Below are 19,514 nucleotides of genomic sequence, written 5' to 3'. Positions count from 1 at the left end.
GGCCTGTTAGTGGGCCCTAAGGACAGGGTTGATGACCACTACTATAGAGGTATTCTTGATGAAATCAAGAATTGGCCTTGCTGTAAAAAATTGCAATGATATGCACCTGTCAAACAGGTACAGGAAATCTCCTGCAGCACTGAATGCCCATTCTGTAAGCATGCTGGATGCAGGGCAGCCCAACAACTCAATAGCATACTGGACAAGTTCTGGCCAGTGGTCTATTCTCATGACCCAGTAAGTCAGTGGATTGTCATTTGGAATACTCTCCATCCCTGTTTTGGCCCCAAGGTAATCATCGTCCACCATGTGATGCAGACATTGCCGATGGGATGTGGAAGATGACAGCCCTGGGTGGCGAGGACTTAAAAAATTCCGAAATGCTTCACTTAGACGGATGCCTTCTCCAACGCTCCTCTCTTGACCAACAGAAGACTCAAAACTACGTTTTCCACGACACTGTAACCTACTGGATTAAGGAAAAACGTTCACTAAAATCCTCTTTACCGTACTCTTAAGAGATTATATCTTCTGCACTCTCTGTAGGGACAGGATGAGTTCTGAGTCTTTCCCCTTATAATGGTGCTCAAGGAGTGTTGCCAACCAGTAATCATCCTTCTCCTTTATGCCAAATATTCTTGGGTCCTTTCGCAGGCTTTGAAGCATGAGGTTGCCCATGCGCCTCATATTTTCTGAGGCTTGAGAAGTGGATTCCTCTGGGTCACTCACAATGACAGCATCTGGAACTTCCTCCTCCCAGCCATTTATTACTCCCAAGGGTACTGGGGTTGGAAAGCCATCGCTTACAGATTGACGCATGTCTTCCTCTTCTTTGAAGCCTATGAAAGTGCCAGAATCCTCCTCCTCATCCTCCTCCTCTCTGTCCTCCTGTGTGTTCTGTGACATAGGAATGATGGTGTCTGGATAAAGTGGGTCTTGAGAGGAAAGGAAGTCCTCCTCTTCCTCCTGCTGCTCTGCCTCCAGTGCCATGTCCATAATTCCACGCAGAGTCTGCTCCAGCAGGAACACAACAGGGATTGTGTCACTGATGCATGCACTGTCACGGCTCACCATCCTTGTGGCCTCCTCAAATGGTGACAATACAGTGCATGCATCCTTAATGATCAGCCATTGGTGTGGGGAAAAAAAGCCAAGGTGGTCTGAGCCTGTCATCGTGCCATACTCGTACAGGTACTCGTTGCCCGCCCTCTGCTGCATGTATAGCCGCTTCAGCATTGCCAAAGTCGAGTTCCACCTGGTGGGCATGTCACAAATAAGGCGGTTTATGGGCAGTTGGAATTCCTGCTGAATTTCAGCCAACCGAGCACTGGCTGTAAATGACCGCCTGAAATGGCTACAGGCTCTTCTGGCCAGCTTTAGCACATCTTGCAACCCTGGGTATGTTTTTAGGAAACGCTGCACCACCAAATTTAGGACATGTGCCAGGCATGGCACATGTGTCAACTTTCCCTGTCTAAGGGCGAACAGGAGGTTTGAGCCATTATCGCACACCACCATTCCTGGCTCCAACTGGCATGGTGTGAACCACCTCTTGGCCTGTCCCTGCAGAGCTGCAAGAATCTCTGCTCCTGTGTGGTTGCTGTCCCCTTAACACACCAGCTGAAGCACTGCATGGCACCTTTTAGCCTGAGGAGGGCATGGAGGTGGCAGAGGAGGAGGGGGTAGAGCTCACAGGTCTGGCATCATCACCACCAGCTGTATGGAGACGTGGGGGCACAACAAACTGCAGCGTTACCCAGTGTGCTGTGAACTAAATATATCATCCCTGCCCATGCTTGCTGGACCACGTGTCAGCAGTAAGGTGGATTTTATGGCTAACTGCCTTGCTCAACGATGCCAGAACATTCCCTTTAAATGATGGTAGAGAGATAGAGCAGCCTTATGTGAAAAGTAGTAGTGACTGGGAACCTGCCATTGTGGTACAGCACATTGTGCTGTACCACAATGGCAGGTTCCCATGGTAAACAATACAGAGCTTTATAGGAAAGGAACGATCTGTCAGAGAAATTTGCCGGCTACAGTCTACAGTCTGGTGGTGTGCTGCTGGAAGATGTGCTGCCAGGACCTGGGACACCCTGTGCTATACCATCATCCCTGACAGTGGAGGCTGCTGAGAGGTAATGACTCGGTATAGCAGGGACAGACTGAAGTGGGTAAGGAGGAGGAGGGACAGATTTGTGCCCCTATTGTGTGGCTTTTAGGTGCTCTTGCCAATGGGTGGTTAATGCCTTGTTAAGCATGTGGTACCCAAATGGCTGGTGTTTTTGCCACATTTGATCTGCCTAAGACACAGTTTGCAGATAGCATCAGTGTGACCTGTTGCAGATGTGCTGAAAAAGGCCCAGACAGCTGAGCTTTGGGGAGTGGGACAGAAGATAACAGCTGCAGAATGTGATGGAATAGGGTGTCTGCTCTTTAATCTTTCTTGATGTCAGCCTCTTTGGGGTTGTGCTGCCTCACCTTCAGTTTCCTCCTCTGCTCTATCTGGCACCCAAGTTGCATCAGTGACATCATCATCATCACCTCCATCTCCTCCATCTTCATCATCACTATTATCACTGTAGACAACTTGGCAATACGCTGCGGCTGGGGGACCATTAATGCCAATTAGTCTACCAGTGTTCTCCCCTCTCTCTAGGCTCATGTTCCTGTCATTCTCCACCTCAGACCCAACATCTGAATCCAGTAATGGCTGGGCATCACCAAGGAGCAAATGGCTGACACTGTGGTCAAACACTTGTCTCTGCTTGCATGACAGAGGATGAGGAAGGTTTAGTAAGCCAGTCCACCACCTCCTCTGCATGCTGTGGCTGAATAGCACAGGCAAACTCACTAAACAGATGAAATGATGAGAGAACTATATGGCGTTAAACTGGCAGTAACGCACACAGAACTATATGGTGGTAAACTGACAGTAATGCACACAAAACTAAATTACGTTAAACTGGCAGTAACGCACTCAGAACTATATGGCGTTAAACTGGCAGTAGCGCACAAAAAACTATATAGCGTTAAACTGGCAGGAACACACACAAAAGTAAATGCCATTAAACTGGCAGTAACGCACACAAAACTATATGGCATTAAACTGGCAGAAACGCACACAAAACTATGTGGCATTAAACTGGCAGTAATGCACACAGAAGTAAATGGGGTTAAACTGGCAGTGACGCACACAGAAGTAAATGGTGTTAAACTGGCAGTAACGCAATCAACCGTCACTACACTGAAACTATCTGAGCTCTACACTAATGTATGTATGAATGACACGGTCCCACTACACTACAGGGAAACTATCTGAGCTGTCCCTACTCTAGCTGCACACTATGCAAAGCTGAATGATGGGCCTCCTGACTACACTCACACTATCTCTAGACTGACACTAAACTAATATTCTACACTGACAAATAAAGCAAAATAGCACAGTATAGCACACTAACTAATACCACCGAACAGAGCCCTGTTCTATCTCTCTCCACGCCAAAATCACACTGAAAATGGCTGCCATTGAAAGAATACTTTTATACCGTGGGGTGGGAATGAGCCATGACTGAATAAAGTCATGATAACAGTGTCCAATCTTGACTCTGACATAGGGTTGCCACCTTTTCTTCAAGTCAAACCCGAACACTTTAGCGGTGCACAGCAACTTTTTTTGTAGTATAAACTATACATATATTTTTCTATTAAATAACATTTCTAATCATATGAAGTTAATAACAAGAGTCCCCCTTAACATCAGAGTCCACAGAGTTACCCTTTTACATCTGAACTCGCAGAGTTCCCTTTTACTGTAAGGGGGACCCTGCAGACTCTGATGTAAGGGAGAACTCTGGGGTTTTCAGTTTTTAAAAAATATACATATTTTTATACATAATTGTATTGTTTTTGACTTTTTAATTAATATCATGAATTTAAATTAATATGAATTTAAAAAATACGAGCCAGTAATGTAAAATAACTTTTATTGAAAGTAACACACAAAAATTGGACAGAAAATAAAATTAAATATAAAATTAAAATTAAAAAACTTAAATATGCTGTACAATAATTAAAAAACAAAACAAAAAAAAGCAGGCAAAACAGAATGGCAAAGCGCCACTATGTTTATGTAGAAGTATTTTTACTTGTACTAATTATTGTGCAATACAATAAATAGAACCATAAAACAAGACAGAGAGCGCACTGGCCTTGTGCATTATCCTATGACATAAGTATTCATGCCCCTTGAAATCTTCCACATTTTGTCATGTTACAACCAAAAACGTAAATATATTTTAATGGGATTTTATGTGATAGACCAACACAAAGTGGCACATATGTGTGAAATGGATGAAAAACGATAAATAGTTTTCATTTTCTTTTACAAATAAATATGTGAAAAGTGCGGTGTGCATTTATATTCAGTCCCCTTTACTCTGATACCCCTAACTTAAATCTTGTAGAACCAATTTCCTTCAGAAGTCACCAAATTAGTAATTAGAGTCCACCTGTGTGTAATTTAATCTCAATATAAATACAGCTATTCTAAGAAGCCCTCAGACCTTTGTTAGAGAACCTTAGTGAACAGACAGCATCATGAAGGCCAAGGAATACATCAGACAGGTCAGGGATAAAGTTGTTGAGAATTTTAAAGCAGGGTTATGTTATAAAAAAATATCCCAAGCTTTGAACACCTCACGGAGCACTGTTAAATTCATCATTTGAAAATTATAAGAGTATGTCACAACTGCAAACCTACCAAGATATGGCCATCCATCTAAACCAACAAGCCTGGCAAGGAGAGCATTAGGCTGGGTTCCCGTATAAGCATGCAGCAGCTCACAGCAGGAGTCCGGTGCGTCTTCGTTTACTGTTTCAGATCCAATTTCAGCCCAAATTTTTGGCTGAATGCGGACCTGAAATGGACCAAAAGACGCTCAGGGCTCCTGTGCAAATCACACCAGAGCCGCTGTGGAGATATGTGAATCGGCTCCATAGAGAGCTGGTCACAATCTCCTGCTGTGCAAATTGGATGCGGGAAACTCGTATCCAATTCGCACTAGTGTGAACCCAGCCTTAATCAGAGAAGCAGCCAAGAAGGCCCATGGTAACTTTGGAGGAGCTGCAGAGATCCACAGCTCAGGTGGGAGAATCTGTCCACAGGACAACTATTAGTCATACACTCTACAAATCTGGCCATTATGATAGAGTGGCAAGAAGAAAGCCATTGTTGAAAGAAAGCCATAAGAAGTCCCATTTGCAGTTTGCGAGAAGCCATGTGGGGGAAACAGCAAACATGTGGAAGAAGGTGCTCTGGTCAGTTAAGACCAAAATTGAACTTTTTGGCCTTAAAGCAAAATGCTACGTGTGGTGGAAAACTAACACTACACATCACCCTGAACACACCATCCCCATGGATGGTGGCAGCATCTTGTTGTGGGGATGCTTTTCTTCAGCAGTGACAGGGAAGCTGGTCAGAGTTGACAGAAAGATGGATGGAGCCAAATACAGGGCAATTTTAGAAGAAAACCTGTTATGCCACGTACACACGACCAGTTTTTCCGTCAGACCGAAGTCTGACGGTCTTTCCGACGGAGTTCCGACGGACTTCTGCTGAAACGGACTTGCCTATACACGATCACACCAAAGTCTGTTTGTTTAGAACGTGATGCCATGCGACGGGACTAGAAAAAGGAAGTTCAACAGCCAGTAGCCAATAGCTGCCCTTAGGTCTTACTTGGTCTGTCAGACTAGCATACAGACAAGCGGTTTTTCCAATAGGAACTGAGTCAGAAAGATTTGAAACTTGTTCTATTTCTAGGTCCCTCTGTTGATGTCAAGAGTGACGAAACACGTCAGAATGGAGCCATACGATGTACGTACACACACCAGGTCATTCAGGGAAAGCCAGAAGGTTCCTATTGAAAACAGCAGGAGACGCTGTTAGCTTGCAATTGCCTGATGTGATTTGTGAACACCGCTTGTTTATTTTCTATTTTTAACCATCTGTAAGCTGTTTCGATCGAATATCAAGGGAGAACATTGGCGGTGATTCCTATGGTTTATGACTAACACGCTAAAGATCAAGGTTGGATCCGGTAAGAGTTTTTACAAGAGGGGGTTTCCTTGCACACCCCCCCTCTTTTTGAGCACGTGTGATGTGAAACATTATGAAATGAATACAACTATCCTTGATGATCACGCTCCATAGACTTTTGAAGGACTCACACTTGTCTTCAGGATCATCCATGTTAGCATTTAAAAGTGTACACGGACTTTATATTATATATGGTTTAGATTGTTCAGTTTTTGACCAATCATTACACATTAGCTTTTTAGGTTTTTCATTTACTATTTCTAGGTCCGTCAGAATTTTCGGAAAATAAGGTTCGATGAAGCCCACACACGATCTGGTTCCGTCGGACCTTTTCTGCTGGAAAGTCCGGTTGTGTGTACACGCCATTAGAGTCTGAAAAAGACTTGAGACTGGGGCAGAGGTTCAACTTCCAGCAGGACAACGACCCTAAACATACAGCCAGAGCTAAATGGAACGGTTTAGATCAAAGCATATTCATAAGTTAGAATTCCCCAATCAAAGTCTAGACCTAAATCCAATTATAAATTTGTGGCAGACTTAAAAATTGCTATTCACTGATGCTCTCCATCCAATTTGTCAAAGCTTGAGCTATTTTGCAAAGAAGAATGGGCAAAAATTTCACTCTCTAGAAGTGCAAAGCTCGTAGAGACATCCCAAAAAAGACTTGCAGCTGTAATTGCAGCGAAAGGTGGTTCTACAAAGTATTGACTCAGGGGGCTGAATACAAATGCACACCACACTTTTCACATATTTATTTGTAAAAAAAAATTGAAAACCATTTATCATTTCCTTCCACTTTACAGTTATGTGCCACTTTGTGTTGGTCTATCACATAAAACCCCAATAAAATACATTTACATTTTTGGTTGTACCCCAGCATATGCCTGTGCTTTTTGGGAACTGCTGTGGTTAGAATTCTATAATTATACATGCATATATGTGACTTGGCTTCATAGATTAGATATGTACGTGGTGACATCTAGAATGAATAAGGTGAGCACCTACTTGTCCCATTTCTGTTGGGGAATTATGAGATTATTTCATCCATATATACCTTTGCCACCCTCCATCCCCTCTGTTCATCCTGCTTTTATTATTATTTATTTTTTGTTACAGACCCCTCATCCATAATTGCCCCCTCCACTATTGTCCATGGCTCCTCACTTACATCTTGAAATCATTTAACATTATGTTTGGGGGTCATATCCTGGATGAATGTGTGGAACATCTGAGACCTCAGTATTCCCTTTTGGGAGTGAGTGTGGAGGACCCCTTCAACTTTGGCAGATGATTAGTCTATGTTCATATACATGATGATCTTTGTGCTAATGCCTCTATATGTATGAAACCAATGTTCTGTCCTTTCTTTTGTATCATAGGTATGATACATCTCTGTCTCAATGTCTAATTATGCTATGTTCTGTTATAGGATGTTTTGATCTTATATCTTCTCTTTTGCAAATGCCCCGAAGAAGGGATTCAAGTTTTTTCCTGAAACACGTCGGGCATAAGAGAAAATATCTTTAATACAGCATTAATTTCTGCATCAGCAGTCATTCTACTATGTTATGTCATGTTTGAACACGGTGGTATATACGCCAACCTTTTTTCTACGTATTTAATAAAACAATGTATTTTATACATATATCTAAATGTGTTGCCGCTAAAGTCTCACCGTACCGGGGGGTGGTGGGGGGTAATTGTTTGCAAATTTCTAACATGACAAAATGTGGAAAATTTTAAGGGGTATGAATACTTTTTCAAGGCACTGTATCTTTATTAATATAACGGTGGTAAGTAATATACTCACAAACTTACAGGTGTATCAAAGCTTATCAAAATAAAACAACAACTTCCAGTCCACAATACATCATGTCACAAAATGGGACAACTGGAAATCCAACAGGCTAATGTGTTTCCAGGACTTCCTCAGAGCTCTGGCTGTTTAGTGAAATAATCCAATATCTTTCCCTTTCACACCATTTCTCAAAACTTTTTTTCTGTGAGATAACTTGGGATTGCTTCAAATCCAAATAGGGCTTCTTTTTCAAGGTAAATTACTTCTAAACTACCTCATTAGATTAGCCTCCTATGTCTCATTGCTCTTTCTATACATTGTAGACTCCAGGGGCACTTTGGACCATATACTACATATTGTGTGGAGCAGCTGATGAACTGTGCTATGTAATAGCATTGGCCTTCTTGGTCCAGTAAAGTTTTTTGCCCATGGGAGATATACCAGCAGGTAGATTTGCCACTGTCTTTTTTTTCTTTTTAGTTAAACTTCAGGGAGCAATCACTTTTAAATCTTTCATGTGTTTCATGTCTTGGGTTGTGCTGGAAGGAAGTTGACTACCTTAGGGTCCTGTAGTAACACAGGTGTTTTTTTTTTTTGTTTTTTTGCCCAGTGTTGTCATTGTATTTGGTAGTACAAATGGCTATTATGTTTTTGTTGGTACCATCTGTAATTCATGGGATTCTTTTTTGGCCATTGAGATACTTCATATAGTCCTTCTTGATATTCTCCACCTTGTATCCTTTTTCCAATATTTTTTCATTAGTACAGAATGTTGCTCAATGTAATCCCGGTCCTTGGTACAATTTTGGTTCAATGTCTAAAACTGGCTAAATTGAATATTTTGTTGCCAACTGGGGTGATAACATTTTTGTTGATGCAGATATGGATTACCCAATGCTTTCTTGAAGTGAGTTTTAGTGATGTTACCCAAATAATCTGCATGTGAGCAGGTGCAGTGTAGCCTCCTAGCTATAAGTGGTGCTGTTTCACAGTGCTGCTACAGGAAGAGAATGTTCCTCTTTGTTCCTCTGAAGAAACTTTGTTCCTCTGAAGCCTTAGAGCAGTGGTTCTCAACCTTTCTAGTGCTATGATCTCTTGATAAAATGTCCCAAGTTGTATGGATTGCAGAGCCCCTTTGCCCCAAAGCACTCCCCCCATGTTGAGGGCATGTGGCCTGGTATGGATCAGGAGGAGGGGGGTGCTTGCTCAGTCATGTCGGTTTTGCTGCAGCAGGATCTATACTCGGTACAGATGCACCACTTTACAGGCAGACTATGGGGACCCCAGGCACTATGTTTAATCACTTCTGAACCAAGCCTATTTCTGACATTTGTTGTTTAAAAGTTAAAATCAGTATTTTTTGCTAGAAAATTACTTAGAACCTGCAAACATTAGATTTTTTTTAGCAAAGACTCTGGAGAATAAAATGGTGGACATTAAAATATTTTATGCCACATGATATTTGCGCAGAGGTCTTTCAAAAGCAATTTTTTTGAAAAAATAAACTTAGCTGAATTAAAAAAAAAACTAAACAGTAAAGTTAGCCCAATTTTTTTCTATATATTGTGAAAGATGATGTTAAACTGAGTATATAGATACCTAACATGTTACGGTTTAAAATTGCGCACGCTCGTGGAATGGCGACAAACTACGATACTTAAAAATCCCCATAGGTGACACTCTACTTTTTTTTTTATTGCTGTCACAAGGAATGTAAATATCCCTTGAGACAGTAATAGGTAGTGACAGGTACTCTTTATGGAGGGAGGGATCTTGGGTCTAAAAGACCCCAAATCCCTCCTTTGTACTTAAAAGTATTCAAAACACCAAAATTCACATTTTTTAATACTTTGGATTTTATAAAATCTGTACTGTTTGCAGCCGAGTAAACCGGAAGTGACGTTGTGATATCGCTTCCAGGTTACTACATCAGAGACCCAATCAAAGCCAATTCTGGCTTTGTTCAGGACTTCGGCTAGCTGGCGGTTGTGACGGCTGGTTGCTCAGGTTGCCTGGTGGAACGGGAGACCCAGGCGAAGCGGAGAAAGGCTGCGAAGGGGGGGCGTCCCCTCCCGCTCCTTGCGATAAAGCCAGAGTGGCTGCTGAGCCACATCGGTTGATATCACATGAAAGTCCACTGCCAGCTCTAAAAAATGGTACCGGGGTGAAGCCCTGTACAACCACTTCCTCAAAACTATGTACAGGTATGTCGTATGGCAGGAAGTGGTTAAAGGAATTTTTAATTTGTTATTGTTTCAATTTAAGCATCATTAAAATCACTGCTCCTTTAAAAACATTTTATAATTATTTTTTTTGCATTGATACATGTTCCCCAGGGCAGTACCCGGGCCCTCATAGCCTTCTTATAGCCAATAACCTTTATTTGTCTATATGGTAGTTGGGAGGTAGTTACTTTTTTGTATTACTTTTCCTTCCCATTGTAAGCAGTCTTGAGCCAGGCTGTCCTAACTCTCCTGTCCTGTTTTGTATGGTAACTGTACTGTCTCCATTTATATAAAGCATTCCAAACTTTTTTGGTACTATATTCATTCTGTATAATAAAAATTATTGATGTGAGTTTTTACTGCTGCCAACCTCACCGTTAGTTTGACTGCAACCAGAAAGGAATTGCTGTTCTTCAGGTTGGCTTTGCCTTCAGCAATAAGGAATCTCTTCCGAGGGAAATCCTGAATTAAAACCTGAACCTCGAAGTCTGAACTGCTTCCTTGGGCATCCACTACTATGGTCTCCTCACTATCTACTCGCAGTATATTGGGTGTGATAAGGATGCACCTGTCCAGAAAGAGAACATTTAAAAACATAGTGAAAATGTGAAGTTAAATATTCATCTTTAATTGTTCTATGATGGTAAACAAATTAATTGTGTGCAATAGCTCATAAGAAAGGAATAATGACTGATTGTAAAATTGATTATCTATGATGACATCTTTCTGTGCTAATACTCTGTATACTCTGTAAGTAAACTTCCATCATTAATTTTACCTATAGGTAAGCCTATAATGAGGCTTACCTATAGGTAGTGTAAAGGCACCAAGTGAGTTTAATTACCACCTTAATCAGCCACAGAACCTGTGTAACTAAAATTTGTTTGGGTTTAAAGGGATGAGGTGGCAAGGTCCCTCTTCGGTGCTCCTTGCCCCTTCCCCTTGCTAAATGCCCCCATGGGGGCATCCGAGCTAAGCCGCAGCTCCCTGTGTTCAAACAGACATGGAGACGCTGCCTGGCCCCTCCCCCTCTCTCTCCACATTGGCTCAGTGAGTTTGATTGACAGCAATGGAAACCAATGGTGCCCCGCTGCTGTCTCAGTCAATCAGGAGGGAGAGTCCTGTACAGCCGGTTCTTTACGGCAACATCACTGGATTGAGATGGGCTCAGGTAAGTACTAGGAGGGCTGAGGGAGGCAGCTGCACACAGAAGTCTTTTTATCTTAATGCATAGAATGCATTAAAATAAAAAAAACATTCTGTCTTTACAATCACTTTAATATTGTGCCAAGAATAAAAGTACACTTGAGTTCTTTTCTTTTATCTACTGTGATTTCTATTCCACAAAGTGCCACAGTGGTTCAACCAGTAACAGTGCTCACACCCCAGTGCTTTGGATAACTCACCAGGAGCAAATGAACTTCTAGTAAAATAATGGTCTATCATCAGGTAGAAGTGAGTGTTTTCAAGCCAGCATGGAAACCTGCTAATCCATATACTTTGCTTCAGTAGATTCCTTCCATATATTTCGGGACCATGTAAAGATATACAAATCACAAAGAAGGGGCCTCATTGCGTAAAAAAGTGGCAGGAAAAGTGATTGATTGGATATATGTTGTTCCGCAGATTCTTAGATTTGCAATCTTATGCCACGTACACACAATCGGGATTTTGGTCGGAAAAAGATATGATGGCTTTTCCGACAGGATTCCACTCAAGCTTGTCTTGCATACACACGGTCACACAAAAGTTCTCTAAACTTTCGAACGTCAAGAACGTAGTGACGTACAACACTACGATGAGCTGAGAAAATGAAGTTCAATGCTTCAGAGCATGCGTCGAATTGTTTCTAAGCATGCCTGATTTTTTGCCCGTCCGAATTGCATACAGACGATCGCTTTTTCGGATAGGAACTTTTTCTGACTGAAAAATAGAAACCTGCTCTCAATCTTTTTCTGGCTGGAATTCCGCCAGCAAAAGTGCGATGGAGCATACACATGGTCGCATTTTTGACCAAAGGCTCACATTGGTCTTTTGCTGGCGGCATTTCCGATCATGTGTACGGGGCATAAGGTAATGCCAGCAAAGATTTTATGGTAAAGAAAGATAGTTATTTACCCTGTTTTAGTAAAGTCTGTTCCGGGGCTGGTTTTACTAGGAGTCTGATAGAGCTCTAGGTGGGACAGACTCCCAATTCCATGGACCGCATTTTGATTTTTTCTGTCTAGGTCTTGATTAACCACTTCCCGCCTGGCTTATAGCAAAATGACGGCCGGGCAGTGGTTCAGTTATCCTGACCACGCGTCATAAGACGTCCTTCAGGATAACAGCCTCCGCGCTCCCGTGGGGGCACGCATCGCGATGATTGGTGGTGCGGTGTGTCAGTCTGACACACCGCTACACTGATCTCGGTAAAGAGCTTCTGACGGAGGCACTTTACCACGGGATCAGCAGTGTCCAATCACGGCTGATCACGATGTAAACAGGAAAAGTCATTGATCGGCTTTTCCTCACTCGCATCAGTAGAGGAGAGCCGACCGGTGGCTATCCTGACAGGGGGGGTCTGCGCTGGTGGTTTGTCAGCGCAGTCCCCCCTCGGATGCCTACACTGGACCACCAGGGAAGCCATCAGGACCACAAGGGAAGGGGGAAACATGTGGATGGCCAGGTATGTACCCCATGGCCATCCACATGTGTAAAATGAATGCCCAATCTGTGCCAATCAGTGCCCACAAATGGGCACTGACTGGCACCATCATGTAACAAAATAAATCATGCCCAACTGATGCCCAGCAATTCCACCCATCAGTGTCATCAGTGCCACCCATCAGTGTCCAGAAGTGCCACCTCTCAGTGCCCATCCATTCCCATCAGTGCTCACCTATCAGTGCCCATTAGTGCCCATCCATGCCACCTATCATTGCCACCCATAAGTACCCATCAGTGCTGCCTACGAGTACCCGTCAGTGCCGCCTATGAGTGCCCATCTGTGCCACCTATGAGTGCCCATCAGTCCCGCATGCCAGTGCCACCTAACAGTGCCCATCAGTGCCACCTATCAGTGCCGCCTATCAGTGCCCAATATAAGTGCCCGTCAGTGCCAACTCATCAGTGCCACCTCATTGGTGCCCATCAGTGCCGCCTTATCAGTGCCCGTCAGTGCAGCCATATCAGTGCCCATCATTGAAGAAGAAAACGTACTTATTTACAAAAAATTTTAATAGAAACAAAGAAAAACTTGTTTTTTTTCAAAAATTTTCGGTCTTTTTTTATTTGTTGCGCAAAAAATAAAAATCGCAGAGGTGATCAAATACCACCAAAAGAAAGCTCTATTTGTGGGAACAAAATGATAAAAACTCTGTTTGAGTACAGTGTTGTATGACCGAGCAGTTGTCATTCAAATTGCTACAGCGCTGAAAGCTGGAAATTGGTTTGGGCAGGAAGGTATCTAAGTGCCTGTTATTGAAGTAGTTAAGGCAGCTGGTCCTAGCTCTCAGGGAGCGTGTATGTGTTCATGTGAGGAGGCAACTAGGAGTGTGGCTGTTTGTAACCGAACTGGGATTAGGGTTGCCACCTCATCCCTTTAAACCCGGACACATATTAGTTACACAGGTTCTGAGGCTAATTGAATGCAGATAGGGAAGACATAATTAACACCATAACCACTTAAGGACCGCCTCACGCCGATATACGTCGGCAAGGCGGCACAAGCAGGCAAAATCACGTAAATACACGTGATCTGCCTCCCGCGGGTGGGGGGTCCGATAGGACCCCCCCCCGGTGCCCGAAGCGGTCCTCTTTTGTCCCCCAGCGATCGGAGGTGAGGGGGAGGCCATCCATTCGTGGCCCCCCCCTTGCGATTGCCGCCGGCTGATCAGAACATTCCTTTGCTGCTTTATGCTAAACAGCAGCAAAGGAAATGATGTCATCTCTCCTCGGCTCGGTATTTTCCTTTCCGGCGCCGAGGAGAGAAGACATCACTGTGAGTGCACAAACACTACACACACAGTAGAACATGCCAGGCACACAAAACACCCCCGACCCCCCCTGATCGCCCCCCGATCACCCCCCAATCACCTCTCCCCCCCCTGTCACACTGACACCAAGCAGGTTTTTTTTCTTTTTTTTTTTCTGATTACTGCATGGTGTCAGTTTGTGACAGTTACTGTGTTAGGGCAGTTAGGGTTAGCCCCCTTTAGGTTTAGGGTACGCTGTATTAGTGTCACTGGTGACGCTAGTTAGGGACGTAAATATTTAGGTTCGCCGTCAGCGTTTTATAGCGACAGGGACCCCCATATACTATCTAATAAATGTTTTAACCCCTTGATTGCCCCCTAGTTAACCCTTTCACCACTGATCACCGTATAACCGTTACGGGTGACGCTGGTTAGTTCGTTTATTTTTTATAGTGTCAGCCCCCTGATCGCCCGGCGGTAATATGTGTCACCCCAGGCAGCGTCAGATTAGCGCCAGTACCGCTAACACTCACGCACGCAGCATATGCCTCTCTTAGTGGTGTAGTATCTGAACGGATCAATATCTGATCCGATCAGATCTATACTAGCGTCCCCAGCAGTTTAGGGTTCCCAAAAACGCAGTGTTAGCGGGATCAGCCCACATACCTGCTAGCACCTGCGTTTTGCCCCTCCGCCGGGCCCAGCCCACCCAAGTGCAGTATCGATCGATCACTGTCACTTACAAAACACTAAACACATAACTGCAGCGTTCGCAGAGTCAGGCCTGATCCCTGCCATCGCTAACAGTTTTTTTGGTAGCATTTTGGTGAACTGGCAAGCACCAGCCCCAGGCAGCGTCAGGATAGCGCCAGTACCGCTAACACCCACGCATGCACCATACACCTCCCTTAGTGGTATAGTATCTGATCGGATCAATATCTGATCCGATCAGATCTATACTAGCGCCCCCAGCAGTTTAGGGTTCCCAAAAATGCAGTGTTAGTGGGATCAGCCCAGATACCTGCTAGCACCTGCATTTTGCCCCTCGGCCCAGCCCTGCCCAGCCCACCCAAGTGCAGTATCGATCAATCACTGTCACTTACAAAACACTAAACACATAACTGCAGCGTTCGCAGAGTCAGGCCTGATCCCTGCGATCGCTAACAGTTTTTTTGGTAGCGTTTTGGTGAACTGGCAAGCACCAGCCCCAGGCAGCGTCAGGTTAGCGCCAGTACCGCTAATACCCACGCACGCACCGTACACCTCCCTTAGTGGTATAGTATCTGAACGGATCAATAGCTGATCCGATCAGATCTATACTGGCGTCCCCAGCAGTTTAGGGTTCCCAAAAACGCAGTGTTAGCAGGTTCAGCCCAGATACCTGCTAGCACCTGCGTTTTGCCCCTCCGCCTGGCCCAGCCCAGCCCACCCAAGTGCAGTATCGATCGATCACTGTCACTTACAAAACACTAAACGCATAACTGCAGCGTTCGCAGAGTCAGGCCTGATCCCTGCGATCGCTAACATTTTTTTTGGTAGCGTTTTGGTGAACTGGCAAGCACCAGCAGCCTAGTACACCCCGGTCGTAGTCAAACCAGCACTGCAGTAACACTTGGCGACGTGGCGAGTCCCATAAGTGCAGTTCAAGCTGGTGAGGTGGCAAGCACAAGTAGTGTCCCGCTGCCACCAAGAAGACAAACAGGCCCGTCGTGCCCATAATGCCCTTCCTGCTGCATTCGCCAATCCTAATTGGGAACCCACCACTTCTGCAGCGCCCGTACTTCCCCCATTCACATCCCCAATCAAATGCAGTCGGCAGCATGTGAGGCATTTTCTTTATGTCCTCCCGAGTACCACTACCCAACGAACCCCCCCAAAAAAGATGTTGTGTCTGCAGCAAGCGCGGATATAGGCGTGACACCCGCTATTATTGTCCCTCCTGTCCTGACAATCCTGGTCTTTGCATTGGTAAATGTTTTGAATGTTACCATTCACTAGTTGAGTATTAGCGTAGGGTACAGCATTCAACAGACTAGGCGCACTTTCACAGGGTCTCCCAAGATGCCATCGCATTTTGAGAGACCCGAACCTGGAACTGGTTATAGTTATAAAAGTTACAGTTACAAAAAAAGTGTAAAAAAAAATATATATATATAAAATAAAAAATAATAATTGTCGTTTTATTGTTCTCTCTCTCTCTATTCTCTCTCTATTGTTCTGCTCTTTTTTACTGTATTCTATTCTGCAATGTTTTATTGGTATTATGTTTTATCATGTTTGCTTTTCAGGTATGCAATTTTTTATACTTTACCGTTCACTGTGTTTTATTGTTAACCATTTTTTTGTCTTCAGGTACGCCATTCACGACTTTGAGTGGTTATACCAAAATGATGCCTGCAGGTTTAGGTATCATCTTGGTATCATTCTTTTCAGCCAGCGGTCAGCTTTCATGTAAAAGCAATCCTAGCGGCTAATTAGCCTCTAGACTGCTTTTACAAGCCATGGGAGGGAATGCCCCCCCACCGTCTTCAGAGGGAACCTGAGAATGCAGCCGGTGATTCAGCCAGCTGACCATAGAGCTGATCAGAGACCAGAGTGGCTCCAAACATCTCTATGGCCTAAGAAACCGGAAGCTACGAGCATTTCATGACTTAGATTTCGCCGGTTGTAAACAGCGCCATTGGGAAATTGGGAAAGCATTTTATCACACCCATCTTGGTGGGGTCAGATGCTTTGAGGGAAGAGGAGAGATCTAGGGTCTAATAGACCCCAATTTTTTCAAAAAAGAGTACCTGTCACTACCTATTGCTATCATAGGGGATATTTACATTCCCTGAGATAACAATAAAAATGATTAAAAAAAAAAATGAAAGGAACAGTTTAAAAATAAGATAAAAAAGCAAAAAAATAATAAAAAAAAAAAAAAAAAAAGCACCCCTGTCGCCCCCTGCTCTCGCGCTAAGGCAAACGCAAGCGGCGGTCTGTCGTCAAAGGTAAACAGCAATTGCAGGTCAGATCGAGGGCAGTAATTTTAGCAGTAGACCTCCTCTGTAAATCTAAAGTGGTAACCTGTAAAGGCTTTTAAAGGCTTTTAAAAATGTATTTTTTTTGTTGCCACTGCACGTTTGTGCGCAATTGTAAAGCATGTCATGTTTGGTATCCATGTACTCGGCCTAAGATCATCTTTTTTATTTCATCAAACATTTGGGCAATATAGTGTGTTTTAGTGCATTAAAATTTAAAAAAGTGTGTTTTTTCCCCAAAAAATGCGTTTGAAAAAATCGCTGCGCAAATACTGTGTGAAAAAAAAAATGAAACACCCACCATTTTAATCTGTAGGGCATTTTCTTTAAAAAATATATATAATGTTTGGGGGTTCAAAGTAATTTTCTTGCAAAAAAAAAATATTTTTTCATGTAAACAAAAAGTGTCAGAAAGGGCTTTGTCTTCAAGTGGTTAGAAGAGTGGGTGATGTGTGACATAAGCTTCTAAAAGTTGTGCATAAAATGCCAGGACCGTTAAACCCCCCCCCAAATGACCCCATTTTGAAAAGTAGACACCCCAAGCTATTTGCTGAGAGTCATGTCGAGTCCATGGAATATTTTATATTGTGACACAAGTTGTGGGAAAGAGACAAATTTTTTTTTTTTGCACAAAGTTGTCACTAAATGATATATTGCTCAAACATGCCATGGGAATATGTGAAATTACACCCCAAAATACATTCTGCTGCTTCTCCTGAGTACGGAGATACCACATGTATGAGACTTTTTGGGAGCCTAGCCACGTACGGGACCCCGAAAACCAAGCACCGCCTTCAGGCTTTCTAAGGGCGTAAATTTTTGATTTCACTCTTCACTGCCTATCACAGATTTGGAGGCCATGGAATGCCCAGGTGGCACAACCCCCCCCCCCCCAAATGACCCCATTTTGGAAAGTAGACACCCCAAGCTATTTGCTGAGAGGTATAGTGAGTATTTTGCAGACCTTACTTTTTGTCACAAAGTTTTGAAAATTGAAAAAAGAAAAAAAAAAATTTTTTTCTTGTCTTTCTTCATTTTCAAAAACAAATGAGAGCTGCAAAATACTCACCATGCCTCTCAGCAAATAGCTTTGGGTGTCTACTTTCCAAAATGGGGTCATTTGGGGGGGGGTTTGTGCCACCTGGGCATTCCATGGCCTCCAAAACTGTAATAGGCAGTGAAGAGTGAAATCAAAAATTTACACCCTTAGAAATCCTGAAGGCAGTGATTGGTTTTCGGGGCCCCGTACGTGGCTAGGCTCCCAAAAAGTCCCACACATGTGGTATCCCCATACTCAGGAGAAGCAGCTAAATGTATTTTGGGGTGCAATTCCACATATGCCCATGGCTTGTGTGAGCAATATATCATTTAGTGACAACTTTGTGCAAAAAGAAAAAAAGGGTCACTTTCCCGCAACTTGTGTCAAAATATAAAATATTCCATGGACTCAACATGCCTCTCAGCAAATAGCTTGGGGTGTCTACTTTCCAAAATGGGGTCATTTGGGGGGGTTTGTGCCATCTGGGCATTTTATGGCCTTCAAAACTGTGATAGGTAGTGAGGAGTGAAATCAAAAATTTACGCCCTTAGAAATCCTGAAGGCGGTGATTGGTTTTCGGGGCCCTGTACGCGGCTAGGCTCCCAAAAAGTCCCACACATGTGGTATCCCACGTACTCAGGATAAGCAGCTGAATGTATTTTGGGGTGCAATTCCACATAGGCCCATGGCCTGTGTGAGCAATATATAATTTAGTGACAACTTTTTGTAAATATTTTTTTTGTCATTATTCAATCACTTGGGACAAAAAAAATAAATATTCAATTGGTTCAACATGCCTCTCAGCAATTTCCTTGGGGTGTCCACTTCCCAAAATGGGGTCATTTGGGGGGGTTTTGTACTGCCCTGCCATTTTAGCACCTCAAGAAATGACATAGGCAGTCATAAACTAAAAGCTGTGTAAATTCCAGAAAATGTACCCTAGTTTGTAGACGCTATAACTTTTGCGCAAACCAATAAATATACGCTTATTGACATTTTTTTTACCAAAGACATGTGGCCGAATACATTTTGGCCTAAATGTATGACTAAAATTGAGTTTATTGGATTTTTTATAACAAAAAGTAGAAAATATCATTTTTTTTTCAAAATTTTCGGTCTTTTTCCGTTTATAGCGTAACAAATAAAAACGGCAGAGGTGATGAAATACCATCAAAAGAAAGCTCTATTTGTGGGAAGAAAAGGACGCAAATTTTGTTTGGGTACAGCATTGCATGACCACGCAATTAGCAGTTAAAGCGACGCAGTGCCAAATTGAAAAAAGACCTCTGGTCCTTAGGCAGCATAATGGTCCGGGACTAAAGTGGTTAATCAGCCACAGAACCTGTGTAATTAATATGTGTTCAGGTTTAAGG

At 43.3% G+C, this 19,514-nt stretch overlaps 1 protein-coding gene across 1 annotated transcript in view; it reads right to left on the bottom strand.

Moving 5' to 3' along the window:
* Positions 1 to 19,514, bottom strand: part of LOC141133429 (complement C3-like) — a 731,058-nt gene that overhangs the window by 633,981 nt on the left and 77,563 nt on the right. The window contains exon 2 of the mRNA XM_073622815.1: positions 10,499 to 10,691. Within this exon, the coding sequence (XP_073478916.1) occupies positions 10,499 to 10,691 (193 nt within the window). The remainder of the gene's footprint in view (positions 1 to 10,498; positions 10,692 to 19,514) is intronic.

Source organism: Aquarana catesbeiana, linkage group LG03 (assembly GCF_042186555.1).
Source record: "Aquarana catesbeiana isolate 2022-GZ linkage group LG03, ASM4218655v1, whole genome shotgun sequence".
Taxonomy (NCBI): Eukaryota; Metazoa; Chordata; class Amphibia; order Anura; family Ranidae; genus Aquarana; species Aquarana catesbeiana.
Note: the sequence above shows the minus strand (reverse complement) of the source record. Positions and strands in the feature narration are given on the sequence as shown.